The 20,666-nt window shown below is 38.4% G+C and overlaps 1 protein-coding gene across 1 annotated transcript in view; it reads left to right on the forward strand.

Moving 5' to 3' along the window:
* UVRAG (UV radiation resistance associated) overlaps positions 1–20,666 on the forward strand; it is a gene marked incomplete at its 5' end in the record, with an annotated part of 78,234 nt that overhangs the window by 43,955 nt on the left and 13,613 nt on the right. The window contains one exon of the mRNA XM_009701066.1: positions 4,457–4,535. Coding sequence (XP_009699368.1) covers positions 4,457–4,535 — 79 coding nt within the window. The remainder of the gene's footprint in view (positions 1–4,456; positions 4,536–20,666) is intronic.

Genomic DNA, 20,666 nt, shown 5'->3' on the forward strand with positions numbered 1-20,666 from the left:
ATACTTGAGCGCACACTTTGATTTGTCGGTCTCATCTGAGTTTCTTAGAAGTAGATGTATTTGGTTATGTAGATCAGCAGTACTCTAAGCCTTGACTGGCTCATACTTGTTTGCTTACTCATTGCTTATCAGCAAAACCTCCTTATATGTAAATAGACTGAAAATCAGTTGCCATATGTGCTTCAAAAACCCCTTCTTTGTTCTTAGAACTGCATGTGGTTAGTGACATTTCAGTGCTGAGAATAGTGTCTGATTTGAATATTAGGTGCCCTTGATGGAAGAGGAGAGTTTCTTGAATAGCTGTTAATAACGTGTTCCCTTCCAACTTCCATGCCAGTTTTTCTTGGACGAGATTTAAGCTGAAGAGTTCTTTATCCAGCAGCTGATGTCTGCTTAGGAAGTGTGGCAGTAATTAATAGGGGTTAGGTCAAAATAAAGTAATTGATGTTGACTTGTTGGAATTAAGATTGCAGGTAGAGAAGAGGTGCTTATTCTTGGGAACTCTCCAAGCAGGAGAGATAGGAGAGAGGTAAGGTGGGGGCGGATGAGTTGCCATCTCTGTTCTAAGCTCTGCTAAAATGAAGTTATTCACAGATTGGAAGTGCCTTGTAACTGCTTCTGTGAATTTTTTCTTTTTACTGTTGCCTATGAGAAATGGTGATCAAAAGCTCTTCTTGTGAGACTGGGAAAACTTGGATCTTGAATGTATTAGTGTTAGTGTAAGCCTTGTGCGTGCTTTGAGGCTATAAGCATGGTATTGTTCTGATTCCCTATGGAAGAAACTGTTCTGTCATTGTGATATCACAAGTAGGAGACGACAACTTTTGTCCAGAGTAACATGCTATGAAAGTGGATGTGAGCCGTGTGTCTAAAAATGGCATGCATGTGTGTGTTTTGCAGTTTATTATGGGTTTGCCTCTGTTCCTGCAGTGTGGTACAGCTGGGTAACACTGGTCATCTGACTTGTATCCCGGTGAGTCCTGTAAAACAGAACACATGACTCAAAGAAATTAATAAAAACTTTGCATTTGTCACAGTCCTCAAGCATTAAATAAGCGAAACGTAAAACTTCGGAAACAAATGTAAGCTTTTAAGATCGAGAATCCTCTTTATGTTATCTTAGATCTTAAAGGCATATACTGACCATCTGGTTAAAATCAGTCTGGCGTGCAGTTTGGATCACTGTTATACAGTGCTCTCCACCTTCTCAGTTCAGAGTGGGACTCGTTTAATTTCAGCATCTTTGGCATAATTGTCATAGATCCTAAAGCTGCCTTTCCACGTGCCTGCTAGCTTGTTATTCCCTTTATCACTACTAGTGCTTGTGCTTTTCCCCAGCACAGGCTCTTACCATTGCTGACATGTCAGGTGTCTTAAGTGAAGCAAGAATAGCCTTGAGTACAGTGGAAACACGAGGTGTAGGAACAACTCCAAATGTGACTAACCTGTTAAAAGTTACTAAATGTTGTGGGTTTTTTTTCTTGCAACAAGTTAATATTCTCTGAACTGAGATCTTCTTTATGAGTCACTGTTAAAATTATTACTGCTGTATGCCAGTTGAGCAGTGTGTTCTTTATATACAGAAATAGAAGATCTACTGTAAACTCAGCGTGTATTAGGGCTCTGTTTTAAGAACTACACACTACTGAGAAGTAATATTCCATAGTCATAAGATAAATATCAACGTATTTTTTACAAGGGCATGCTTTGAACCTCACTGAGCAGAAGCTATTTTGTTTGTAACTACTGCCTGCTAGCATGGTAGGTGTATGGTTTCCTTACACAGTGTGTAAGTGTACTGCTCTGAGGAGGACGAGAGCTCAACTTCTGAGTGTAGTCAGAACAAGTTTCCTACTACTTGGTAACTTCTCTCAGATGATCTCTTCTGGTGATTACACAACAGACACCTGTAGCTTGGTGTTTTTCTTCTTTCCACTAAACATATCACACTTACTCCTTTGAATTTGTCATCTTAGACTAAGTATCTGTGTTCTGCTTTAAAGGAGCTTAATGATTTTTTTTTTCCCCCCAAACATATCAGCAAGAATGGAAACAAGGAAGGTACATGTTGGAGTAGAATGGGCAAGCAGACGCCGGTTTGCATTTTATTGAGTGCTTCATGATTATAACAATACTAAAACAGTAGTTTTCAAATATGTTTTTTGAGCAAGTATAACTAAAACCTTACACAGCAACCTTAACTTTTTGCAGCCTGCCAAAGTGAGAGATTTAGCTTACAGTCGTGCTTTTCGAAGGAGCAGGCAGGAAGAATTTCACATAGGGAGCCAGCAGTTAGAGTTCCATTCAATTATACTCAATGAAGCACTATAAAAAATGTCATGGTTCCTCTCCCTTAAGTTCATTGCTTGTGACTAGGCTTAGTGGGCAAGCAAGATAACATGCAAAGAAAGAGACATAAAGTTGGTAATATTTTTCTCTGAGTCATAAATGTACATACACAAAGATACCCCCTGACATTTTTCAAGACTTTCATGTAAATGATGATGTTATGAAAGCTGACATGAGGGTGTATGTAGTTTAGAGTCTTTCGAGATTGATTAGTGGAAGTTAGAGGACAGAAACGTGAATATTAGCAAAGAAGCAAGACCAATGTGATAAACAGAAAAGCTTAATCTTTGTGACTTAAAAGAAACTGTGTGGGGGAGATGGTAGTGAGCACTGTAAACCAGTGTTTATCCTCTTTTCTATACTGCATGTATCGAAGAGCTCTATCTAATAATAGAATACATGGTTCCCATTACTAGTGACTTAATGAAATACTATCCCCTAGTGAAACGTGGCTTGTGTTCCTAATGGTGCTTTTATTGTCAAACTTGAGTTAGTTTTATGCTGTTAATTGTAAAGGTGTCCTTTAAACCTAAATCCTGCTCTATTTGGGTAGTGTAATCGTAGATATTGAAATGAATTCCTTTTGATTTGTATTTTACACTTAGGATAATGCATCGTGGGATTCTTGTAGTATGTGTTAATTTTGAAAGGTTTTATTTTCTTGCCTGGCGAGCTACTTGGATTTATAGATCTATTAAGCAAGGTGAGCTAGATATATACTATTCACGTTGATTTTTATATTCTTCAACTTGAAGTGACCTAGTGAGTTTGAAAGTAGCATAAAACTTGAAGCTGACTTCTTAATATTTGATCTGCTGTGATCATGACCTGTTAACCTTTAGTTTTAATGGCACTATATAATTCTCCTTAAAGGTTGCAAATGTACTCTATTGTGGGGCTGATTGATGATAAAATACACTTTGCATAATCACTCCTCTAGAGCGTGTGTTGTTTCTAGTAGATACTGATCTCCTGTATTTGTTATCTTATATTTGAGAGAGACTTTGGTTTCTGATGTAATGCAGGTTTTGTGCAGATAATGTGCTCAGCATCTTGATTAGGAGCTGCAGAACATACGGTTCTTGAAAAGGCAAAAGCTCGTTTCATGGTGTAGTTCCCATAAACGTAAACGTTAGATTGTACTAAGATTACTGTATTGACCGTGATGACCTCATAACCTCTGGTGGTAAGGAAGAGTCAAAAGACAATTCAAAGAAATGCAATGTACGAATATTAAAACTGTTTCTGAGAACTGCTTCACTTAAGCAAAGATTCCTGGAACATACACATAAAATGATATTCTTTAATGCAGACTGTCAAACAGTTTCAATGCTTTAGGGACTGAAGTTTTGATTCTCTGATCTCACGAGGCAGTTAAGACAGAAATAAGCTGTGCTGCTTTCTTATAAGCCATTTGCTGCATCTAGGTATTTAAAATTGTGAAAAAGCTTTATTAAATAAGAGAAAGAAGCATTAGGAATATAACATTTGCAAGCACTGTAGCGACCTGTGATGCTGTAACTGACTTGAGCCTTTGGGGTGGGTGTGTGCGCTAAGCTTGTTGAAAGGAAAGGAATCCCTTACATTCTGTGAGCGTTGTTCTGGTGTGATGGTATGTGAGCCTGCAAATGTCTTCTGTATGTGAAGAGATTTGTGCTCTTTCAATCACAAAATAACAATCAGAAGAGAACACCTTTCTTAAAAGATTATTTCTGTTTGGAAATGAGCTAACCAAATGCGAATGGCTGAATACAAAGGGATAACGTGGGATCTGGTGTTATGCTGTATGCTTCCTAAAATGTGCTTCACTTAGCGACAGGAATGTTGCAGCATTGGGAGAGTCACAAAGCATCATTTAAAAACCTAAAATACTTTAGAAAATGTAAATCACTAGTTGAGTTTTGACATTAGTTTTTAAAAGGCTGCTTGACTGCAGTTGCAGAGGGTTCCTAAGTACGTCCTGTGGAGGGAGTTCCTGGAAGACAGCAAGGGAGACTTTTTAAATCCTTGCCTTCCCAGAAGAGGAGTCTGTGGCTTTTTGAAGTTTAGTTAAGCATCTGAATAATTTCACCTTAAATGCTTTTTTCCTTTTTTTATTTCTCATCAGATTTCCTTTATATCCAAAAGGAGGGGAGAAGCTTCAGTTTGAATATGGAGTATATCTTCTCAACAAAAATATAGCACAGGTTGGTACACTGAGATTTTTTTTTTATTTATATCTACTATCTTGTTAGTGTCAGTATGGTATGAGTGTGCATCTACTGTATTGTGATGCTGGTCTCTATGGCAAACATCTGTGAACTAGGGAGATGTTCTTCAAATCATTGTCTTCACATATCTTACAGGTTTGTACTTGAGAATCTCTTCTGTGGTGCTTAGAGAAGGGCTCGCCAGCTAATAATGTGTCTTTTCCTTTTCAGTTAGTAAACACTATGAGTCTATACACACTGTTTTGAAAGTTGTAAATGTTTTTTTGTTATTTTTATCCTGTTATACTCAAAGATCCATTCCTGTCCTTCTCATTGCTGTTTCTTTAATTTTGCTGTATTATTTCTTTAACTAGTGTTCTACTCCTATACTTATAAGAAAACACAAGCTGTAAAATCTTAAGTCTTGCAAATACATGACTTCATATAAAAAAAAAAATTCTCTATTCATCCTTACTTCATTGCTCTTAATGTATTTTAAAAGTCATCCTTTACTTTGCCAAACGTATGAGAGTTTACAAGTTTACAAACATGTATTTGAGATGGTACTAATAACTGCTGCTAACGTGTTTAGTATGGAATTCAGAAAATGTTCAAAAAGCTGGTCTGAAAGAGTCCTGGGGAGGCCATTTAGACTGTTGCATACTCCTAGGGCAGGGTCAGCTGCTCTTATGCTATCCCTGGTAATTATTTGTATAAATTTCTCGAAAGGAACGCCTGTGATCTAAGTAATACTTAGTTCCAATGCTTGACTGACTTGACCATTAAAGTCTTTTCTGACATCTAATCCAAATCTGTCTTGCTTCTATTTAATCACATCATCACTGTTCATAAACACAGATATAATAATCTGTTCATTTAGATCTCTTCCTCTTTGCAAACTTTTATGCATTGAAAGACAACCTCTTCTTTTTAAAATGTTATCTCATGGGTCATATCTCTTAATTTCTGAGCATGGTTCTTGTCTCCTATTCTCCATCTGAATACACATCTATCTTGAAGTGCCCTGCCTGAAGCTGGATACAGTGTGCAACTGTTGCCTTCAAAACATTGAGTAGGATGGGAGAAATGCTACACAGGTCTTGTAATTATTTTTTTTTCGGTTCATTATGTTCTGGTAAGTTTGTACTCCTAACAGCCTAACATGGTGATTTTCATGATTCAGTGCAACCAGCAGCCCCAAGTCTTTTCTGCACAGCAACAGCATAGTCCATTCTGAATTTGTGCAGGTGACTCATTTAATTCATGTTTTACATGCTGTACCTTGAATATATCCTTAAAGATGCACCTTTTTGTTCTTAATCATGTTTCTGATTTGGTGACGTAACTCTAGAAGATGGCGAAAGGTAGGTTGAGAACTCAGTCTGAGCTTTGTGCTATCTGCGTCTCTGAGCCTAGTCTCTATCCAACTTACCTAATTAAAGTATTGTATAGAACTGGGGTAAAGCCTAGACCCAGGTGGAGCCCTGCTTCGCTAGCACTTCCATTTACATCAGTGAACCATTGTTTAACTACACCCAAAGAGTACTTACTTGCTCTATGTTCATTCATACTTCATCAATATCCCATTTCCCCAGCATGCTTGCGAGCATATTGCACCATAAAGTGCCAAGAGATTTATTTAAACTCCAACAGAAATATGACATTTCAGTTTCTAACCAGTTTGTGAGGCTTGAAATTAGATTGCTCTGACAGTGTTATTCTTGAAAAATCTGATCTTTATGTTTAGTTTCTTATTGTTTGGTTTGTTTTTCCAGTTCTCTCTCCCACTACTTTTTTCCCCATTCCCTACTCCAAATTGAAGTAAAGCTTCTGGGTCTTTTTGTGGTGTTTGTTTTTTAAGCTTGGATTGCATTTACCATTTTCCAGACTTCTGGTATCTTGCCCATGCTTAGTGTATTTTGGAAGATAACCTTCAATGGCTCTGAAATTACTTAAAGGCTAGAATATCTTAAGATGAAGTTAATCAAGTCCTGCTAATCTTGGAAATTCACTTAACCAAGCTGTTAATATAACTTAGACTGTGACTCTTTGTTGCTGGTATTAATAATGGCAGCCAGCTGTTCACACTTGACTTTCATAAGGAAGACTAGTGAGAAAAAGGGATTAAATTCTCTTTCTTTCAAATGCTTTGATAGCTTTCTCTCTCCATTACTATCAAATCAATGCTTTCCTTAATCTCTGCTTACGTAAATACATTAGTTCATTCTGTAACTTGTGAGTCGTGATGCTGTTTGCTTTGCTTTTCAGCCTTTCATGTTTTTGTTCCTATTCTGGAGTTTGCTGTTCACTTATGTGATGCAAGTGCTCTGTGCTTCTTTCTTGACTGAAATTATGGACTCTTCTTTGAGCCCAAGTTGGTAGTCTTTCCAGTTCTTGTAGTCTGGGTTAGTTGGCACTTGTGCCTGTAGTATTTTTTTTTAATAGGAACTGTGACCACTTCACTTGTTTTCCTGTTTTTCTCTTGGACTTGTCATCTCTGGGTTGTTACCAGTGTTGGACCTACTGAAATCTCTCGTTCTGATTTTGTTCTTGTCCCATTTCTGAAGGACTATGAATGATTGAACATGTGGTCACTCATGCATGTTGCCTTCCAAGTCCTTGCAGTTGGTTTCTGAAATCACTGGCATTTGTTTAAACTCATAAAAACAGATGAAGACTTTAAGTATGTATTTGTATAAAAAAGTTTCCACATTTACATTGGGTCACTGGTGCTGGTACAAGCTAGTCAGTGGCCAAACTTTGAAGTGGTTTGTACAACACCAGTGGTTCACATGTTAATGCTTGAGACTGTATGCTGATGAATATAAAAACATAATAAAAGTAAATCGGGGATTCAGGGGGGCTTCTACTAGTTATTTAATCAGGAAAGTGTTACTGAAGTCCATATAAACTGTTGTAGTCACCTTTGCTTTGATATCCTTGGTCAAATATTGCAGCTTTTTATCGTTCTGCCAAGGGGAAATTCCATTGTGAAAGCAGAACAGGTAGATAACATGCAGAAATACATCACAAAACTTCTGTACTCAGGGGCTGACTTGATCTACAAACCAGAGATTGTTTGAATCCTTTGTGTGTTCCTCTGGAGGCTGGAACTGTTGAATTTAAGTAGCTTTTAGAAGATCTTAAGTCTACTTTGAGAGAACCTTCCAGATATGCTTAGTTCATGTGAATGTGTGAAAATAATTAAGTTTGGATGGAGAATGAGGAACTGCCTCTTTCTTACCTCTAGACCATCATAGCCTGTGAGGGAATCCTTTTAAGGCACAAAGGTGTTGGCTTTAATTCAGAGAAACCATCGTGCAATTTATTCTGTCATGAATAAAAGTGAATTGGTTGCTGAATTCCCTCTGGGTGCTGTGGGAAGGTTGGAGGTGCCTAGGAGGAACAGTGCTTGACTCCTACTGCAGCATCAAGAGAAGAGCTTGAGTCTCCGTCACCTTACTGAAATCATTCATGCAAGTCTTGATCACTGTGGGTGAGAAACTAAGAGCCCAGAAAAACTTGTATCAACTTAAAGAAATACTTGAAAGGATTTGTGTAAGCTTCCCTGGTTTCACAGATTTTTATGGGGTGGTTTTTGGGGGGTTTTGTGTGTTGGTTTTTTTTTTCCTTTCACAATTACCTGGAGTTCTGATGGCAAGGAGAAACATGAGTGGGGAAGGAGTGAGACTGAGCTGATATTAAGTAAAATTACTGAAATAAAAACTCTGCTAGAGATAAAGTGGTACTGTTTTGTAAAACAGCAGGATAATAACAATGAAAACCACATCTTGCACTCAGGAGAATTCAGCTGGAATTAGAAGCAGCTCAGGGCTAGCTTGGTAGAGCATTTATTTGGAGAAACTTGCTTTGCTGTTACATTCCGAAGTCAAAACAATGTGTGTTAATTCCGAGAGTTCATAATAACTTCCATCTGTATGTGAGCACAAATTGTTTCAATCCCTGTATTTTCTATTTGTAAAACTGAATCCCTCATGAAGTTCACAGAGTAGCTTTTTAAGTTGGATGGTATTAGGTAAAACCATAAATTTCCAGTTAAGATTTCAGCTCTTTGACTCTAATGAACATACAAATGTGTTGGTTTTTTAAAAGGGAAATCAGTGATTTATGTCTAATAATATCAACAACAGCAACAAAAAAAATCACTATTGTTCCAGAGCGTTGTCAAAGGTGAAGCACAATAGAGTTGCTAAAAATGGGAGTGAATCGCTCAGCTCTCAAAAGCATGAGGCACTGGGAGATCATTCAGTAGGTAGCCGGCCCCACAAACTCTACAGCTGCTGAGTTATGGATGTATGTGGAATGTCTGAGGAAGATGAGACTTCAGTAGGAGAATTAAATGAACTCTTGCATTGGTTTTCACAGTAGAGGAGCTGAGATTACACCATGAAAACCTCCTGTTATTGTGAATGAATATTAGGAAGTCACTGAAGCACTGTGACTTTTTTTTGTGGGTGATAAGCAAACCCACAGCATGGGCAAACTAGAATCTCTCAGAGCGTTCTCATCACTCTGAACATATAATCCATGTGTCATACAGCTTAGCTAGGGCATAGACATGGATCTTGTTAAACTGAGCTCTCGCAAGTCCTTAAGCAGTGATCTTGGCACTCCAGGTTTTTTCCTCTCAGTTCTTTAAATTTCTTTTTTTAACCTTAGAGTGTTGGGAGGTGAGAGTGCAGTGGTTTGAGTTTCAAATCTCAGGCCTGTAGAAAGAAAGAAGCTTTATTGCTACTTTACTGGCTGTTTTGCTGTCTCTTTCCTTCATTCCCAGAGCGTTGATTGCTTGGGCCTGACTTCAGTGTAGGTTCCTCATGACATATGAAGAGGTGATCTTATTTTAGTGACTGTCCTTCTCGAGGTGAGTCATTAGTGAGCGTGCACAGTGTCAGTACCGGAGAATACCTGGCCTGAAGTTATACACAAGATGATATTACATGATTTCTTTCCTGTATTGGTCATTATTTCTAACCCATGCATATGTGATGTGCCTTTGAGGAGAGCATGACCATCTTGTTCATGAAACTTCCAATTCCTTTAGATATTTGAGAGGTTGTCTCTTGCATGATAGTTGACAGGTGCTGTTCCTCATCCAGTTGGAAGATTGCTTGGAGAGTAAATTATTGTGTTAGCTGTAGAGCTAGTTTCTTCTGGTCCCAGTCAGAAGGGGATTTACTGCAGCTATTTTCTTGCATGGGACAATCGACCTATTTGCAATTCTGAGTGTCAAATGATGACTTGGTATTTTGGTCAGTCACCGAAGGGAGTGGAAGTTAATTTGTCTCTTTATCTTCCAGATTTCTTATTCTGAGTCTCAGCCCAACTTTGCCATAGAACCATAGGCCAGAACTGTGATCGCTGCAAGACCCCTTTTGGTCTTGTTGCTGCTGTGACCTTGGTCACTACCTCCATCTGGCTTTAGTGGATGTGACCTCAGAAATGGTGGTGTCCTGTCCTTGTCTGAATTACTGGCTCTTGAAAGGAGACTTGCAAAACCGGGTACCAAATGATTTGGACTGTTTGACAGCTCTTTGATTTACTAGAGCCAGGCTAAGGAGTGAATGCATCTAGTCTTAGCCCAGTTCATTGCTGGTGTTTGTCAGGGAGGCTCTGCAGGTGGTGGCAGTCAGAGCATACCTTCCCAGGCATCACTTCCAGGTTTTGTGAAATCTTTGTGATTTGTTACACTGTGTGAGTTAAGGGTATTTTTCTGTTCAGGCTGAATGTGTGCTCGCAATTGCCTCACAAGGCAAGGCTTCTCTTCTGATCCAGCCTTGATTTGTTTTGTCAGGCAACTGTTGAGTGATGTTAGACTGATATTCCTATTCACGTTGGCATGATTTGCTAAGCCCTGGCCAAAGAATAGTTCTGCTTTCATCTGACAGTCATTAGCAACAGATGAATTTTGCTATTTGACACACCAAAAAAAAAAAAAAAAAGAAAAAAAATCAGTCAAACAATCTTTTCTCAGCTCCCCCAAGGATGTTTGTTTTCACATCAATGCAATGCAGATCCAAGCAAGTACTTTGTGTCTAGCCTTCCTTTTGTGTGTCCAGAGTTGCTGTGTCCACATGATGGCAGACAACATTTAGGTGCTTTGTGTAACCTGCTAGAGATGTTGATCAGCCAATGCTACTCTCATGGGAATGGTGCTTTCTGGTTCCACTGCTTGCCTAGTGCACGAGGTAAGTAATGTTCACAGAAGCATAGAAGAAAAGCAAAATACTTCTTGACATACTTTAGTTGCAGTCAAACTGATATCTTTCCAATAGCTGCATGGAATAAAAGTTGAATGCTTATGTGCTAGTGCCATATATAAGAAACTGAACTGAAATTCAGCTCTTAAACGTGAAATGAGGCAAGATGTTCAGTTTCTGGCTCTATTAGGCTATCAAACATGTGAGAAAATCAACTTTATAATAGAAACTATTAAACTTTTCCATGGGAAGTTGAATGGCAGAAATGTATGGGCTAGAAATTTGTTTTGGCAATAAACACTACTGAGCAGAAGTGTCTTAAAGAGTTCTGTGGGTATCGGTGTAGATGCAGTGGTTATGACCCTTTGAGTGTAGGATACTGTGACTTGCACACTACATCTTTTATGAGGCCCCTAAACTAAGATCATAAAATGTACAGTTCAGAAAGAATGCACTGTCTGAATTTGTGGCCAATTTAACTGCGTAGGGAAAAGTGTTCTTGAAAGAGCACAGGTTGAAGCCAGAGTTGAGTCCTCATGTTGTAAAGTGCCAAGCATTCATTTTAATGTTAAGAGGAAGGGACTGCACCTGAAAAACCACAAAGTGCCTTCTCCAGCTGCATAGAGCCAAAAGCTTTTAGGAGAAGTTTCATTCCTGAAAGTCTCCTAGGGTAGCAGTGGGCTGATACCTGGCCAGATCATTTAGAATTGGGGAATTTTACATATGTTTTTTGGAAACTTGTTGGAAGGCTTTCTTTTTTTCCTTTCCTATCACCCATGCCAAGATAAAATAGGTTGAAATGAGACTGGATTAGCTGTAACAACAATCACCCTTTCATTCAGATGAAAGCCTGCCTATCCTTGCCCGTAAGCAATCTGTACTGATCAGCAAAGGCCAATGTTAACTTGCTCTGTGGAGGAGCAGATTTTGGCTCTCCAACCCATACTGATCACCACACCTGCGGCTGGAGCCCAGGCAGTGCTGGAAGCTGTGCTTCTTCCTCTGGTTACAGAGAGTACGGAGCAGATGAGGTGGGGTGAACGAGGTGGTTGGGTGGAATAGGAGAGGTGGCATCACCAGCTGTTCCTAGGGTCACTTCTCCAAAATAATTCTGGGGACCACCCCCTTGCAAACATGCCCTATGTGTTAGATCACTTGTGTACTATGAAGCTGTCATCGTCTCTGTGCGTTAACTCTTCAGCCTGCTAAGTTTTGTTTTGTTTTAAATGAGTATGTGTTTAAAATGGAACCAAAATTTAGTAATCAAAAGGAAAATGGATTCCTGATATAGTTAAGCTGACATAAACACATGTGATTTGCCAACTTAAACTGCTTTGTAGTATATATAAGCACTACATTTTGAAATTGAAAGAGATAGGAAAGTGGGAAGTCTGTTATAAAGCCATGGCACAATGTGTTAGTGTAGGAAAAAGATGTAGTGTGTAATTTTTCCTAATGAGTAGGATGTGTGCTCTGGAGACAAAGCTTGACTTTCAGATACAAAGTGTTAACACCTGTGGAATTCATGGACCTCATTTGTGAGCCTGTCTCTTCCTTCAGAAGTCTTCTCACTTTCTGCCATGTTGCCATCTCTTAATGGGGGGGATATCAAGCTGAAATACATATCGTTTCCTGAAGGGAATCAAGCTGAAATACATATCGTTTCCTGAAGCCTCGCTTGCTTTAATGCATAAAAATTACTCTTATCTGTCATTGGCAAGCAAGTGACAAGCTGTGACTTCTCTTTTTTTTTTTAACTTCCGTTCACTTCTCTGCTCACCCACATCCTTTGTTCTTCTGTTGTGTAGTTCAGTAAGTATGTTTTGTGCTGCGTGAGGCAGGGCTTGTCTCATACTTCTATGCATAGGATTTGGCACATCAGGGCACAAATCCTGTTTTGAAAGCTTTGGGTATGACAGCTGCTTAATCATCCATAAATGCCTTTCAGGCTTATTATATACTGTGGTTGAAGTTTAGAGCAAGTTGTTCTCCAACAAAAGGAATAAGTGTCTGATGTATATTGGCTCACTTACTTTTTGATCAATCCAGAACGCTTCGAAATCCAGAGCTTTAAAGTATTTGGTTTTTCAAGAGACTGGAAATGCTAAAGAGGCTATTTTATCTTTCTTTTCTGGCCTTATGGTAATTCATGTGAATGTTTCTCAAGTTAATATTGTGTAAATAGAAAAAAACAAGCTCCGGTTCAATTTAGCAAATAAAAGTTGCTAGTTGCTTTCAGGAAGGCTGAACAGACCTTGGTTTAATGCTTCCTGACTTCAGCTCTTTAAGTTTGAAATATCATCCATCATATGAGAAAAAATTTCCAATATTGGTGTGTCTTAGTGGCATTTGGTGTTTGCTGAATGATGGTGTTCTCCTGATGGGAAGCAAGTCTTACACATGTTGAACTATTGATTCTATACTCCTTGAACGAGAAGTTTTCCCATTTGATTCAAAATCTAATCTTTTTTTAGCAGTCAATCTCCTTTGCCTGATAAAAGCAGATGGATACCTGGGAGGGCAGTTCAGCTTAGGTGAAACAGGGGGCTGGAAGCTGAGAACCTCCAAATTCTTCCTACATTTAGGCTCTGTGGCATGGGCTGAATCACTTGCTCTAAGTAATGCTTTCATGAAGCAAGAGCGTTTTCACTTGAAGGAGCAGGTTTCACAAACCTGGATGAATGCTTTAGAAAAACTGCCAAAAGCTCAGTTTTACCCACTTTAAAACAAGAGCTTTCCCAACGTAGCATGAAAGAACAAATAGCTGAAAGACTTTGTGTTTGCAATCCCTAATGGAGTGCATTGTTCATGCACACAGAAATAATTCTCCAGGTTCCTTTCCTGCAACATCTTAAGGTACAAGGTAAAGCTGGACTGATACCAAACGGGAAAATTGCCTTGTTTTGGAGTGAATCGATCAAAATGTGAAGGTAATGAATAAATGTAGGAGGAATGAGTAGCACCATATGCAAATTTCCAAAAACTTATTTGGAAACTTTACTATATTGCTGTGAACTGTCATCAAGTGATGAAACCTCATCACTAGCAGAGAGGGGTTCCCAGGCTTACACAGATGGCTGTGTCCACCCCCCCCAAGCATAGACCCGGCGTGACCATGCAGCCTTTCGGCCTGGCTGATGAGTTTGGGCTCTGTGCTGTATTCACTTTGATTTCCAGCCAGGACAGGGTGGGTGAGATCTCTGTACCTAACTGTGCACTCCTGAGACTGTTGCCCTTTTGGTGTATAGAGGTAAAAAGAAAGCTTCAGATGTTCTCGTGCAGCAAAAATTACGCTTGGGGATCTAAATTGCATAAAGAAAATGTCATGTTTAAGATGGAGGTACAGAATGTTACTTGTCTTTCTCCTTCTGGCTTTTGCACATCTGACCTTTTGTTCCGTGCCTGATGTAATGATTTTTAATACAAAAGCTCAGGATGAATGAGGTCATAGGAAGTAAGTGTGCCCATGTCTTATAATCCAATAAACATCACTTTGTGATACTGAGCCGTTTTAAGAAGTTCTGACCTGAACCTGGAAAGGTTATGCTGTATAGTTTCATCTCATCAAGCTATAATGCAGCAAGACTACAGCTGAACAGTAAACATGGTTTTAGTTATTTGAGTGCTTCACTGGGGAAGGGGGGAAGCTTTTCTGAGGCCAGTAACTGCTCTATCTTCTAAATTGCTTTTTTTAACGTTCTTTTCGTAAAATGGTCGTGGTATATGAGAGGGACCTTTATGGGCAAGGGAACCTATATATGTTATTTTTATAACGAGCCCACTAACCACCGAATTTTACAGGAATAGTTTACTTATGTAAGTGGCTGTTTCCCCCAGCCTGTCTTTGCGATGGTTTCCCATATCCTTACTGGGACACCAGACTTGAAGCATGAAGGCTAATGTTTGAGACCTCTCTGGAGGGATATTGTGTTTACTCTCAGGCAGGGTTTCACAAATATGAGCAAGAGTCCTGGAGGAAACGTGGCTTTTGGCTCATCTAAATGTTTAGTTCTACGGTGTGTTCTGCATGTACTCAGACACGTACTCCTATTTCCTTATTTTCTTGTGGTCTATCTCCAATAAACACTATTGCTGTGAAACCAAAATCCAGTATTAAATATTGCCTATTATCACATTTCAGTTTTAAAAGTTAGAAGAAAACTACTTCATAAATGTTTGGCAGAATATTGCAAGTTCCTGAGCATTAGTGTCCAGGCTGCTGCTGAGTTTGAATAATGATCAGACTGTATTTTGGTGGATGCAAGGGGAAGAAGCAGCTTAATATAGTTCTAAAGCAAATCAAAGAAGGTAGAAGGGAATTAGATCTGTTATCAGATGAGAATATAGTTTCCCTGGTCACTGCTGAATCGCTCCGGTGCTTAGATTTCATATGTGAATTTCCCTTGGAAGTGAATTAAAATTCTGCAGGCCCAGAGGACAGGAAAGGAGACAAGCTGTTCTTGGGGTAGGAGAAAACAGTGGTGAGAAAAAGTTACTGTATGAATTTGATGCAGTTTGTGAGAACTGAATCAGTTAGAGCTCTGTGCTGACCTAAGGTGTGCAGACACAGCCGTAATGCAGAGATCAGCCTTTCCTAACCGTGCTCTTGACCGTCCTGGACCGGTGACTTTGCAGCATCTTGCCTGTTAGTTGTCACTGGTACAGATCAAAGAGAAGAGGAAAGTGTCTTATTGACAGCAGCCTCTACCTTGTAAATGGGGGGAAATCAGGCTAGTTTAGACTAAGCATGCTTTAAAAATAACAGTGTAATTGTAAGCAGCCTTTGAAGGGACAGCTTAAAATGGAGTTGTTCTCTCCTGTTACTGCTTTGATTGCTGTTTGTATGCCTTATTTGTTATTGCTAAATCAAAATTGTGATGAGAGTCCTTTAAGATGGTTGTAATGAAGGCTTTAAGCACACTGGGTTAGCTTGAAGAACTTTAAAGCATGTGCCTGATGGATTAATGAAGGACATCGGTCTTCAAGGATGTTGGTGGAACTTGTTTTTTCTTGTTAGTTTAGTACTCTTAGAATACTTGCAAAGTAAACATCTGCTTTTCAGGGTGGACCCCTGAACAGTTGAAATCCACTTGGGAGAGGGAGGCGGGTGTTGGCATATCAAGATACAAGTCAGCATTTCCATAAAAATAGCTGTGCGTTTGAGCACTTCCTCTTATTTGGATGAAGGCTGTAACTAGTGTGGCAGTCCTCCGTTTGCTCCTGAAAGCAAGATTGAGGACTTGAAGAATTGTTATAATAACAGTACTTCCTATGTTGCTTCCCCCCCCACCCCTACTCCCCCAAGAAGCTTAAAAAAAAAAGCCTTGGTTATATTTACTTCCAAACTGTGATAGATGTATACTGACAGTCTTTTAAATATGAAAAAAGAATAGGAATTTTAAATGTTCTGTTTTGAGATAAGCTATCTAAAGAGCTAATTGATACCACAATGTGTTTTGCTAGTGTTGCTACTTACGGGTTTTTCAGTAAACCCATGTAGCTGTTCAGAGCTAGAACAACTAGCTAGCTTTAATAAAACAAAGGCAAGCAACATGTTAAGAGTGCAAATAATCTAAAATTTTATGATTTCCCCCAAAAGGTATAAACACACACAACTGTTTATATAGCAGCAGGCATTATTTCACTGATCCCCCAAGGTTGTTTATATAGCAACAGGCATTATAACAACACTTTCTGTTTTCATTATTGCAATGCTTAGTCATCTGAATCCTAGCCAGTGCTCCTTCATACTCTGAAAAGTCATCCAGGATCTTGTAAAACAATTAACTATGTCATTTTATTAAAACTTGCATTTTGTATTTCTGTCCCAGCATTTGACATCCTCTGAAAACCTTATGTAAATACTTGGCTTCTAACCAATACTGCGAACTTGATTGAAAGAACACTTTTGCTTCTATATTTGTTTGTAGATTTTCACATTTGTGGAGCAGATGTCCATTTTAAATGCTTGATGCTATCAAGAGAAACTCCTTGTTTAACTGAAAATAATTCAAAATTACTCTCGACTGCCTTAACATGAGCTTAACATGGCTTAGTCCACCTCTTGCATAGATACAGAGGGTGCTACAACATCAAGGACCAATTGCCTGCAGTAGAGACTAAGGGAAGCACAAAAATGCTGGAGACTTCAATGTAGACTCAAGTATTATGCATAACAAGTTCTGAAGTGGCTGGTATTTTGAACTTTATTAACATAGTCTGAGCCGTAAGACTGCTTCCACATGTCTTAAAACAAGATGAATATGGCTGGGGAAACAATATGGTAAATGATGAACAGATGAGTTCAGAATTGGAGTCATTCTGCGCTCCCAAAAAAGGATATTGTAGTCCAGGTACTCTGTGGTTTCTGGCTGGAAGTAAATGTATATGCTTGTATACCATTGGTCATTAAATACTGTTACAGGAATTAGTATAGGAAATGGGCTATTCTTCTTTGCACATAAATGCAGGATATCATTATTTTTCTTAAGAGCAACCCCTTAGTGGCAAAAGCCCTAATTTTGATCTTGCTTGCAATCTGGTGTTACCCAGAATAGAAACATAGCTAAATGGTTTCTTTTTAAGCCACCCTGTTTGAAAAACTGTAATAGTTTTAGTACTTCTTATCTAATGGACCTTACAGGAGAGTAACTGAACCTTTGCAGGTTTATATTGTAATTAATTAACAAATGAGGTAGCTATACTTGTCGTGATGTGATGAATGAATGTTTTATTGTGGAATTGTTACCTTTAGGAAGGTGGTAAGCTTTTAATTGTCTGACATGATTTTAATTAAATATAACAGTCTAGTTGACAAAATAAATACTTGGAAGATGCTTGGATATCAGTGGTGGTTTAGAGATGTTCAAAGTGGAGCTGATTGACTGCTGAGGATGGGCGCCTTCCTTCCAGTAAAGTTCAAACCATTGCACGGAAAGAAATGCAGGTAGAAACTGGAGCAACTGAATATTTTTATTTTTTTCCCCTCTTCCTAAAGAGTCTAAACAATTATGCCTGGCTTGTTACGAGTTAACTTTAATTTGTTTGTCATACCTCACCTACAGCTAATACTGTGATTGTGTTAGCTACAACAATTTTCATAGTCTTTTATGGAAATTAAGTGTTTAAACATTTTGTTAGAACATTTTATTAGAAACTTCTGCTCAGAGAAGTTGTGGCTGCCTCATCCCTGGAAGTGTTCAAGGCCAGGTTGGATGGAGCTGTGAGCAACCTGGTCTGGTGGGAGGTGTCCCTGCCCAGGGCAGGGGGGAAGGGGGTTGGACAAGATGAACTCTAAAGTCCCTTCCAACCCAAACCATTCTGTGATTCTATGAAAGCTGATACAAGTTTGAAGAATAAATCTACCTTTCACTCTGAGAACCATTGTTTTAAATGCAGCTTATTTCAACAGTTCTGGTTTTCTGTGATGTTGGAATAAAACAGCAAGTATACTATAAAATACCTGCTGGTATGATAGGCTGGTCTTCTAGAGGGGTAGAGTTTGCCATAATATAAATTTAATCTCCTCTTTCTTCAGATTCTTCTATATAGGTACTTCTTGAAATTGTCTTAGGACAAACAAAAAAACTCGGATTTTACAAAAGCAGTCTAGGCAGTTACCTGCTGACAGTTATAAATACTCTCTGTCCTCTTTTCAAAGCCTTTTCATAATGCAGAAATTCTTAAGTTTCTCACAGTGGATTTGTAGTGTCAGGTTTGGGGATACAAGTTTTCTGAGGAAGTAATCAAATTGGATGAATCTAGAGTTGTTCTCTAAAATCTTGTAGAAACATGAATATATTCTTTTTTAAGTTACATTTGACTAGCTACATCTTTACATCTCTAATTAAATAACTTTTGAATGATGTCAGTTAGCATATAAGCCAAAGTAACAAAGGACAGTAAAATGTTGAAACTTTGTATTTGAGATGGGTAAAAGGAATTAATCTGTGTGACTGAAAGAAATTAAAGTGAGATTTTTTTTTCCTTAAATATCAGTACTCTTAAATTCTTCTGTCTTGAACTAATCGTAAAATATGATGCATCTCATCTGCTACATCTTGTTTCTGTGGAGTAAGTGTTGCTACTAACTGGTATGACGGCAGACTCAGACTCCTGTCTGAAGTGTCTGATGGCTTTAGCGTATTTGTTTTCCAGTTCGTATTTACTACATGGTTATGTTCAATCAAGTAATGTTTCACACAGCACTTGGGAAACAAAGCTGTATATAGGAGCTAAATATTAGTAAGGAAATGGCAATTAATATTTTATTACTCAAACTTCATTAATGATTTACTCACAGTCCCATGGAGAATACTTGGTCATAAATGTGAACACAAATCTTGGACACTTTTTCACTGAAATTAGAACAGGCACGTTTTCTTTGGATGGCTGGGTCTGTAATATCCTGCAGGAACAATCTGATCTTTAACTAAAATACTGCTTTTGCAAATGATACTTGGTTCCTTTGGAAACTTAGTGTGGGGTTAGGTGGAGATGGGTGATGTTTAATACCAACAAATGAAATTTGAACTTCTTTTTTTAGGAGAATCAAGACAGCACACAGTCACCTTATTCTGCTTTTGTTTTCCTACCCTTTTAACTCTCATGAGTAATGCAACTGTCTTCTCCCTACATTTGTCTCTTTATAAAATTGATTTTGATGATGAAGAGTACTTGTATGAATCCTACTGTAACAGGTCACAGGTGAGGGTTATTACTGTTGTTCAGTGTCTTGCTATTTATTGGATGAAGTGAAGTAACTGTCCCTGTATGTGTGGTGTTGACAAAAAATATGAAACTTAAGGAAAGGTGTATGAGAAATGCTTTATGGTTTGGGGGAAAAGAAGCAGTCCTTACTAATGATGCAGCTTTGTCAGAGGGTAAGGGTAGGAGGAAGAGGAGTTCTGCTGTTTTAAGTAAAAGAGAAATCTCTTTTTTTCTCCCTCTAAGCTCCTGTTTGCTGTGTGCTGTACGTGTAGTGGGTTCTATCACTCAGTAGAGGTAAAGAGATTTCTTTTTTGGGATATGTGAGACTACCGCAGACCACTGCAAAGTAGGAGTTAACCTTATTACATTAATGGGGAGGTAATTTTGGAACCAGACTGAAATCTGGGAAGTAACTTCTGACTCTGATGCTTCGACTGATTTTTTTTTTCCCAATTTTTTTTCTGTCACTGGAAGGCACATGAGGCTTTCAGCAGCTTCTGGATTTTACTTGTAGGTTCGTTTCGTAAATATATCATCACCAGCTTGTATTCATACAGACGCGTAAGGCAATATTGCTTTGTTTTTAAGCTATTACAAAGCCAAAATAGAATGCAGTTTATAAAGTGGGGTTTTTTTTAGGGATTTCGCAAAACTTATATCCTAACTTTACTTACTAAGCATCTGTACTGTTTGCAATATGAAAATGTGTTTTAGCAGAAATGGTGGTTTTGCTCATGTTTTGATACAAGTCTCGGATGCATTCCTCTGATCTTGGCTGTTGGCAATAGAGAGATCCCTTAATCCAATTCTTTTCATGCTCTGAAAACTTAGAATTTAAGGATGACTGTAAAAAGGGTAGTCTCTGAACTATTTGATTGTAGCAGGAGGAACAAATTTAATGTTTTTGATTTTGTTTTTTTTCTTTATTTCTTTTGCCCCAGGCTAGTTCTTTGGTTAACCAAATCCACTATAATCCCATCAGGAGAATGTGGTGATCGTTCAGTAATTTATATTGTATGGTTGTCTTAATCCAGGTTCTGTCATTGTAGCAGAAAATATGAATCAAAGCCCACCATATGACTTAGCTGTGTCCATATGGAAATAATAAACTGTGTAATAAATGGTCTCCTGTTGTACAATGCAGTATTGAGGATGATTTTCTTCCAAAGCAACTTTTCTTTCTAAAACTCAGGCAAGCATA

Source organism: Cariama cristata, unplaced genomic scaffold, assembly GCF_000690535.1.
Source record: "Cariama cristata isolate BGI_N322 unplaced genomic scaffold, ASM69053v1 scaffold675, whole genome shotgun sequence".
Taxonomy (NCBI): Eukaryota; Metazoa; Chordata; class Aves; order Cariamiformes; family Cariamidae; genus Cariama; species Cariama cristata.